The sequence below is a fragment of the Grammomys surdaster genome, unplaced genomic scaffold (assembly GCF_004785775.1).
Source record: "Grammomys surdaster isolate TR1022 unplaced genomic scaffold, NIH_TR_1.0 125701, whole genome shotgun sequence".
Taxonomy (NCBI): domain Eukaryota; kingdom Metazoa; phylum Chordata; class Mammalia; order Rodentia; family Muridae; genus Grammomys; species Grammomys surdaster.
The window spans coordinates 1,581,307-1,590,657 of record NW_021620536.1 but is presented as its reverse complement, the minus strand read 5'-3'; the positions used below and the strand labels follow the sequence as shown (position 1 = coordinate 1,590,657).

Genomic DNA, 9,351 nt, shown 5'->3' with positions numbered 1-9,351 from the left:
ATATACATATACATATACATATACATATACATATACATATACATATACATATATATATAAATTGGGGAAGGGGGAAGGAGACAGGAGGCCTCCTGGAGAACAAGTGGGGCAGGCAGGCAGACAGGAGCAGAGCCATGATAAAGGCACAGAAGGGCAGAGAAGGACAGAAAGGGGAAAGAGAGAGAGACTAGTTGGGAACACATGGGAATAGAGAAGAAGAAAAAGAGCTGTGTGATGAGCAGTCTTCATATGCAGCCAGGACACCTGGCAACAGCAGAAATGGCAGCAGCTGATGACAGAAGCCATTGCTAGGTCCCTGGGAGGAGCCTGGTGGAATCTCCTGTGAGCTAACATTCCTCCTTTCTTGTTTAATTAAAAATGAAGAGCTAGGAAGGGGTGATGTTGGGGCAGGAACGAGGTTGTCCTGTTCTTTGGACTACTTCCTGCTGACTGGGGACGACGTTGTCTTTGGGGACCCTAAGAAAATTGGGATGCTGGCCAAGTCCTGGGAGCTGGCTGTTTCACTGCTGTCCAGAATCTGAGAGAATATCTGTGGGGAGGAGAGTGCAGGCCCATGAAGTGGTCTGTGAAGGTGGACTGGAGCACCTGCGGGTAGCTTCTCTGGAGCTGTCCTGGATGCAGATTTTCAGTAAACACCTGGATGTGGCAGGATTCTGGAACAGACATATTAAGGACAGAAGATAAAGTAGATTATGGAGAAAAAAATCTTAGGTATACAAGGTCTTGGTAGTTGGGGGAGGGGGAGTCCCAAAACCAGGGAAGAGGGTGAGGGGGTAGGAATCCCATCTTCAGGTATAGGCAATAGATAGAAAATGGGCTGTTGATTGACAGGGGTCAAACTTATCTGTCCATTTGACCCATGGGTAGATCTGAGCGTATTTCCTAAAGCTTACAAGAATCTTTTAACTTGGATGGTCAGTGGTGGCACATGCCTTTAATCCCAGCACTTGGGAGGCAGAGGCAGGAGGATTTCTGAGTTCAAGATCAGCCTGGTCTACAGAGTGAGTTCCAGGACAGCCAGGGCTACACAGAGAAACCCTGTCTCGAAAAACCAAAAAAAAAAAGAATCTTTTAACTTAACCAAAAGAGATAACATCATAACATATTATTATATGTTATATGACATATAACCTATAAAAAAATAATAAAATATATTGTATAATATAGTTGTATATGGTAATATATAAGATAATATATATTATACAAAGTCTTTATATATATGTATAATATATGCATAATAAAAATTATAAATATTATATATTATATTACATATAATTATAAATATATTAATATATAAAGTATTATGCTGTGTAGTCATAAATGTATTAATTATGTATAAACTATATTCTTTAAATTATTTCATAGGAAATTTATAGATACGGATTTATTTTTAACCTTATTAGTATTTAATAATGGGAAATGAATATCTAATCAAACCATATATATAATATTTATATATAGTTTATATATACATATTTATTGAATTACTATATAGAAATGTGCAGTCTGATGTTGATTACATTTAGTTTGACTGTAGTTTGTCTTGGTATAGAGTACGCTAATACCTCACTTTGTGATCATTGAGAGTAAAGTGTACTTCCTATCAAGAGCTGAGCCTGGTGGCACAGCCTATGGCCCCAGCTACTGAGGAGGTGGGCAGGGAACCTGAGAATCAAGGTCAACCAGCACAGCTTCGGGAGATGCAGTCTCAGTGAGAAGAGATCTGGAAGTGTAGGAGCCGCCCTGCCTGAGGTGCAGTTGCACTTCTGTGTGGATGCGGTGGTGTCCTCGCCACTCTCACAGTGTTTTTAAGGTGCTTTCCACAGAGAAAGAGGGGTTAGCTGAGAACTGAAGAGTCATTATGTGGGGGCTTGGGTACCAGGGCTGGTTTGACCTTTTGAAGTTTTGAGTTTTAGCAGATTTATCAATTCTTGTTTGATAGAAAGTATTCTTTTGTTTCAGGTACAAAAATTACAAAGTATCATAGCCAGCCGGGCTACTCAGTATAATCATGATGTAAAGAGAAAGGAGCGTGAGTACAACAAGCTGAAGGAGCGCCTGCATCAGCTTGTTATGAACAAGAAGGATAGAAACATAGGTGCGTGGCGATGGGCGTGGCGGTGTGGGCGTGGCGGCGGTGGGCGTGGCGGTGTGGGCGTGGCGGTGTAGCAGTGATGGGCGTGAGGTGGGGGTGTGTGGGGGGGAGTGCTGAAGAGTGAAGGGGCTCGTATGTTGTAAGGCTTCAGAATGTAGGTGTTTCTACACCAACTACAGATTGAGACAACTGATTTGTGAAACAAAACACTGAGTCCTTTGGGCTAGCTTCCCTGTTTTTATGTTGCCTTAGTTACTCTTCTGTTGCTATAAGACCAACTGATCGAGGCAACTTGTAAAAGAGTTTATTAGGCTTACAGTTTCCAAGGGTATCCATGACAGCCATGCAGGGAACAAGCAAGCAGGCCGGCAGGCATGGTGCTGAGCAGTAGCTGGGAGCTTCCATCTGGAGACAAACTCTGGAGGCATAAAGAACCAGCAGGCTCTGGCATGGGCTTTTGGAACACCGCAGCTCACCCCCACGACACGCCTCTTCTAACAAGACCATACCTCCTTACCCTTCCCATTCAATTCCACCCAGTGGGGACCACATATTCAAGCATGTGAGCCCATGGGACATTCTCGTTCAAACCAGCACCTGTGTGTTTGTCTAACAAGCACAGTACAGAGTTGAACCATCAAGAAAAGCCAAGCAGACACCAAGTGCCATAGAAAAGTGGAGATTGTACGGTGGCTCGGGTGTCAGGAGATGATTTACAGTCAGCTTTGTAAAGTGTCAGCGGCAGCAACCTGGAGGGTGGGTAGCTGTTTCTTGTCCCAGGCCCAGTCAGAAACGATAGATTTAATCTTGTTAATCCTAGAATTAGAAGAACTGTTTTTTCTTTCACCAAATGAGTCCATCTCCGTCTGGGGAAGATAGAACAGTTGTACTGTTGGCGGCTCTCTCTCCCTGCGATGGCAGCAGTGGTGTGGTTAATAGGGCACCGTCAGCCTTCTCTGTAATGGCCCGGACACTGAGTTAAGTTCAGCTCATCTCCTCTGCCGTCGTAGGGAAAGGTCCCCTGACAGTGTGCACGGGAGTGTCTGTGCTGAGGTCTGGGAAAGCCTGGTTTTCATGTAAGCAGCTGGCCTGCAGCCTGGGGTTTATCCTCTCCTGATAATGAAATTAATAGTGACGTGTAACATCAAGTGTCCACTGTGTGTCAGATGCTGCACTCCCCTCGATGAAGTGCTTTTACATCCCTTCATCCCTATCAGCTGGAGGGTGCTTTCCTTCTCCCAGTCAGGAATGAAGCAAGCTTAGCATTTGAGGAGCTTGCAGAGCTTCAGGGTGTTTGAAGGGTCTCGACCTAAGTGCCAAGAGAGCTGCAGTCCCAAGTGTGGCTCAGGCCTGGTAGGATTTTAACAACGTGGTAGAGTTTGATGATTGATTATGTTTTGTGCTTGCATTTGTAGCCATGGATGTTTTAAATTATGTGGGTCGAGCTGATGGGAAACGAGGCTCATGGAGGACGGATAAAACAGAAGCCAGGTACGGCCACAGGACCTGACTGACAGCGCAGCCAGGGCTTGCTGACACGACACTGTGTGTTCTCACACCATGCTTTCTCCCCAGGAATGAAGATGAAATGTACAAAATTCTGCTGAGTGAGTATGAGCACCGGCAGAAGCAGATTCTGATAGAGAACGCAGAGCTGAAGAAGGTCCTCCAGCAGATGAAGAAGGAGATGATTTCTCTCCTTTCTCCTCAAAAGAAGAAACCCCGAGAGAGAGCAGAGGAAGGCACAGGCACTGTGGTAAGTGGTTCTAACACAGCCCAGGCTGAGAACCACACACTCCAACCTGGGTACGAGACTCAGTGAGTGTTGAACAGGACAGTCATGGCTACAGTCACTGTGACAACCCAGAATGGCACTCTGCGTTTCTAGGCACATCCTGGGAAAACAGAGGTCACCTAGCACTGCGTGAGCATCCTCTCACCCATAGTTCTCTGAGGCATTTCTCCTGGGAAGTATAATGTTTAAAATGTTATGATATGGAGAAGAGAGGACAACTTGTGAGAACCAGTTCTCTTCTTCCGTCACTCCACTGTGTGGGTCCCTGGTGTCATGCTCAGGTTGTCCAGTTTGGTGGCAGGTACCTTTACCTGCTGATCCATCTCCCCTGCTTGTTAAGTGTTAACAGCAGGCGTGTCATGAGGGTTTAGCACCATGATCTGAAAAATAGAAGTCCAGCTTCTTCCACAGCTGCAGCTTTGAGGGTCACATGATGCTTCCGGTGGAAAATCCTACATCGGATCTCCCATTGAGAATGGAGCCACACAACATCTTATATAAAAGTACTTTCAAATTACATATACAGTGTACACTTGAAACAGTTCATATTTAGGCTTACATCCCATCTAAGATGTCTATACACACACATAGACACACACACAAACACACACACGGGGGAGGGAGGGAGACAGTTAAAGAGAAGAGAGAGATGCTTCAGAATCTAAAAGTATCTTATGTCCCAAGTGCTCAGGTTCCAGTGGGTCAGGCCTAAAGACTGCTGATGCAAGAGCCAGTGTATGCCATGCCTTTATCCAGGCTCTGCTTAGACCTTACCTGGTATTCCCCAGTGCTGATGTCACAGCATCTATCCAGCTCTTCAGACTGGTCACCTCTGAGTGACCTAATGACCTGACTGAGGGAACCTAACTGAATTTCCCTTCTCTTACTCTTTTGCCCTTTTTTTTTTTCCCTGTGCCGGGAGCCAGCCTGGCCTGCAATGGTTTGAAGTGGGACACAGCATCGGATGTAGCTTTAAAGACTGATGGTCTCTGGCCTCCTTGTTCTCTAACTGTAATAACACTTGCTGATAACTTATAAACAAATCTTTAAAAAACTTTCTTGCTTATTCTATGATTAAAAACTGTTGGCTTCTTTTCTCTTTAACTCTGAGCTCTAATTAAACATTATAACTCTGGGCTTTATCAAACATAACTCTGGGCTTTCACTCTTCGGGCTTAAGTAAGCACTAGGGAAACTTGATTCTTTGCTACTGTTCTATGCTAAACCGTAACCCTTCCCTACTGCTCCGTGCTTCAGTAAGTGCTGAAAACGTAACTTTATTAACTCTTTATTACTTGTACTTTAATAAGCGCTCTATATCTGGCAATTAACACATGCTATTTAGTATCAGTGAATTAAGTAAAAGTATTTATTCTAGTACCTTTCTCCAGTGAGTCAGTCAGAAGCCTCTCCGGCTAAGCTCGTTAACTCTTTGTGAACAAGAGAAGAAGGAAAGGAAAACAATTAAGATGCTTTACACAGAAAATATGCACAGATACATACACATTCATATGCCTTACACAGGAAATATACACAGATACATACACATTCATACACTCACACTCTGGCCAGGCCTGACTGTCTCAATCAACTCCACAAGTAGTTATATGTGCTTACACATATACATATACCTATACACATACATATAGACAAACAGACATATACAGATGGATGGATGGATGGATGGATGGATGGATGGATGGGGCAGTTCCCCAAGCCAAACCATTCATCCAACAACCAACATCTTTATTTCTTTTTTCTGGCCTTCTTAGATAAAAAGTTCTTTAGAAAATAACTTTATAGATAAAATGTTACACAAAATGGGAGTTACAGAAGGATGTTGGTAGTAAGTTCAAAGCAGTGTTTCATTATAATATGCTCATTATAAGTTCAAAGCAACAATTTTTACATGGCCTTCCCTTATCATAGTGCACACCTGTGGCTTTATCCTTGGACCTAAATGTTTTTCCTTGAACACAAATCTGTCCCAAGTCTGTTTCTCTTACTCATGTGATTGCAAAAGCTCGTTGTATTTCTTATCATGGAGACTTTACGTACTGTTACGAGAGTAGTCACATTTTATTCTTGATTCTAACTTCATTACGTTTTTCTAGCAAGGGGTAAGTCTATTACGTCTTTCTAAGACCAGCTCTGAAAACGGTTTTTCTAAAATATTTGACTCAAATCAGGAATTCCATAGACTCATCATCTATCTGTCTGTATAGCATCACTGCGAGATAGTGCATCTTTGTAGGGCTGCAGAAACCTGCTCAAATGGGTGGATCAATACGACGTGATTGTTATATATTCAATAATAACAGGAAAAGCATATTGATAGCAGGAATCTTTCCTCAAATGTAATCTCCTCAGCTTGCATAAAGGAGCAAATCTGTCATAGATTGACAGCCCATGGTGGAACCATCTCAGGAAGACCACCTGCTAGTTTTTAGCCTCTCCTAGATGGCTCCTGGCACTCCTGAAAGGTAGTTTTTAAATTATTCAAGTATTTCTGTCTTCCTTGAATGTTAATAGCAGATTATTTAGTGTCGATGTATGTCGGCCTGCATCCTTGGTACTGTTCTGTGGTGACTTACCAGCATTGGTACAGTTCCTGTAAGTTGATGTCTTAGTAGCGGAGAGAAACATGCCATCCATGAAATGATATGAGGAGAGTGAGAATTAATGGTCTGACTGTAGCTAATCTCTCCAGGTCTATTTAGTGAAGCTGGCTGACTTAGAGGCAAGTCCTGCCTCTTCTGGGCTCTCAAGCCCTGGCCTGCTTCTCTCAGACTGCATTCTGCTTTTGTGCACAGTTTGAGGATTGAGTTTGGGGCAGTGTCCAGCACAGTATTGCACAGACAGGGGCTGCCTCTCCTCAGACAGCTGTCAGTAAGATTGGAAGAGATCTGTCTGGATCAGGAAGTGTCTGTGTCTTCAGTATTAACTCTTTTTTTAATTAGGTATTAGTTAATAGATTCTATCCGTCTGACCCAGGGCTTGGGTGTAAAACCTTTGTACACTGTATCAGTAGTCAGCTATGGTGCCTGGTGTGAAGCCATGGTGAGCTGTGCTCTTTTGTTCCCCTTTGTGCCCTAGGTTATCTCTGACATAGAAGAAGATGCTGGCGAGCCGAGCAGAGACAATGTGGGGGGCCTCTCCTGTGATACTGTGAGAGAGCAGCTTACAAACAGCATCAGGAAGCAGTGGAGAATTCTGAAAAGTCATGTAGAGAAACTTGATAACCAAGGTAACTACTGCTCCAGGGTGTGCAGAGCGCCTGCTGCTGCTCAGCCTCACAGACAGCAGCGCTGTGGGCTCAGAGCCGCTGCGCACAGCGAGGGGCTGACTCTGCCTGGTTTGCTCCTGGTTTTGTACTCCCTGGAGAAATGCACTTGGCTTTAGAACAAACCTTAGAGCATCGTCCAGTGTGGTTTGTGTGCTGACAAATGGGGATATCAAGAGAATGTAGGTTCCCGTGGAGGCCAGAGGCATTGGTTCCCCCGGAGCCACCTAATTGGGTGCTAGAAGCCGAGCCTGGGGCCTCTCAGGAGTAGAGTACACTTTTAACCACTCAGCTGTCTTTCCAGCACTAACATTTCCATTTAGTAAATGAAGTCTACTTAAAATGTATGGCAATTATCAGACCAGACAGTCTTAGTTCCAGTACCGTGAGCTGTGCAGTTCAAACAGCACAATTCTGACTGTAGTTCCCACACTGCCTTGTCCGGTATGTGTTTATTTTCTCATGTCCATTTAGTAGAAAGCATGCCTGGCCTTGAGCTCTGCAGGATTTAACATGCAGTTGTTAGTACCACTCTTCCCAGCACCGTCAGGAAAGTCTATACATTTGTGATTTAGTTAGCAGTCTTCTACGGTGGGGCCAGGAAGTCTGGGGGCAAGAACAGAGGCTCCATGAGGTGCACTACCAACCCCTCCTGACAGTCTCAAGTAAATGGTTTATAAGGCAAGCGTTGGCAGCAGTGTTTAGTAACCTTTAAATCTACTTAGTCCTAACATTGTGTAACTGTACAGTTGTCAGACCTCAGAGTTGTTTTTCTTTAAAATGTTTAATTTTGTCACAGTTTTGAAAATGCAAAATGCCAGAGACAATAACTTCTTTTTACAAAACCTATGAGAAGCCCACAAAGGCAAAGGTTGTGACAGTCTTTTGATTTTTAAATGTCTGTTTAAGATCATTGTGAGCTGACAATGTCTAGTTTCTGGTTGTTGTAATTAGGATTACTCTTGCTTTGATAAATACCAAGACCAGAAGTAACATGGGAGAGAAGGTCTGTTTACCTCCCAGCTCACAGACTGTCAGGAGCGGAGGCAGGGCAGGAGCTGAGGCACAGGCCATGGAAGGGTGCTGCTTATTGGCTTGCTCCTCGGCTTTCTAAGCCTGATTTCCTACATAGCCCAAGACCACCTTCCGGGGTGGGGTGGGGGCACTCCCACATTGGTCCCTGGTCAAGGAGATGCCTCACAGGCTTGCCCACAGGTCAGTGTGATAGAGGTGTCTTCTCAGTTGAGGTGGCATCTTCCTAGATGACCCTAGCTTGTGTCCAGTTGACAACAAACTAGCACCCTGGGTTCTGTCAGCTTCGAAGGTACACTCAGAGGGCCTTAATGAAGACGACGTCATCTCACGACAAGACCACGAACAAGAGACTGAGAAACTGGAGCTGGAGATTGAGCGGTGTAGGGAGATGATCAAGGCTCAGCAGCAGCTCTTACAGGTAAACTGGGTTGGCAGGCATTCCCTCACATCATTGAACCCGCCATGGCCTCGGGAGGCGCTCCCCGCACGCCAGCACACCTGGTAGATTTCTGCTTCCCCGTCTGCAGAAGTCTGCAGAGTTGACAACATTTCCCATCTCATCTCAGTTGAGTTTTGCCCTAGCCATTAGACCACATCTCTTCCTCACGTGCTCCCTGCTTGACCATGGGAAGCAGCACTGGGAAAGCCGGTTCTCACTGGCTTGCTGATTCCCCGTAAAGTATGTCCTTGGCCAAACTGCCCTGCTGTCCTCCCTTTCACGTGACTCTGTGTGCTGTAGGTGACTTACTGTACTTTAACATTTAATAGCAACAGCTGGCTACCACGTGTGATGACGACACCACCTCACTGTTGCGGGACTGTTACTTGCTGGAAGAAAAGGAACGCCTTAAAGAAGAATGGTCCCTTTTTAAAGAGCAAAAAAAGAATTTTGAGAGAGAAAGACGAAACTTTACAGAAGCTGCTATTCGCTTGGGGTTGGAGGTGAGGCTGCAGGGCTGCTGCAGTGGGCAGGGTCAGAGGTGAGGCTGCAGGGCTGCGGCAGTGGGCGGGGTCAGAGGTGAGGCTGCAGGGCTGCTGCAGTGGGCGGGGTCAGAGGTGAGGCTGCAGGGCTGCGGCAGTGGGCGGGGTCGGAGGTGAGGCTGCAGGGCTGCTGCAGTGGGC

At 45.2% G+C, this 9,351-nt stretch overlaps 1 protein-coding gene across 3 annotated transcripts in view; it reads left to right on the top strand.

Moving 5' to 3' along the window:
- Positions 1-9,351, top strand: part of Ssx2ip (SSX family member 2 interacting protein) — a 37,763-nt gene that overhangs the window by 21,650 nt on the left and 6,762 nt on the right. For all 3 annotated transcript variants that reach the window (XM_028788093.1, XM_028788092.1, XM_028788094.1), the window contains exons 6-11: positions 1,984-2,119; positions 3,532-3,607; positions 3,692-3,872; positions 7,008-7,158; positions 8,511-8,647; positions 8,998-9,171. In XM_028788093.1, coding sequence (XP_028643926.1) covers positions 1,984-2,119; positions 3,532-3,607; positions 3,692-3,872; positions 7,008-7,158; positions 8,511-8,647; positions 8,998-9,171 — 855 coding nt within the window. The remainder of the gene's footprint in view (positions 1-1,983; positions 2,120-3,531; positions 3,608-3,691; positions 3,873-7,007; positions 7,159-8,510; positions 8,648-8,997; positions 9,172-9,351) is intronic.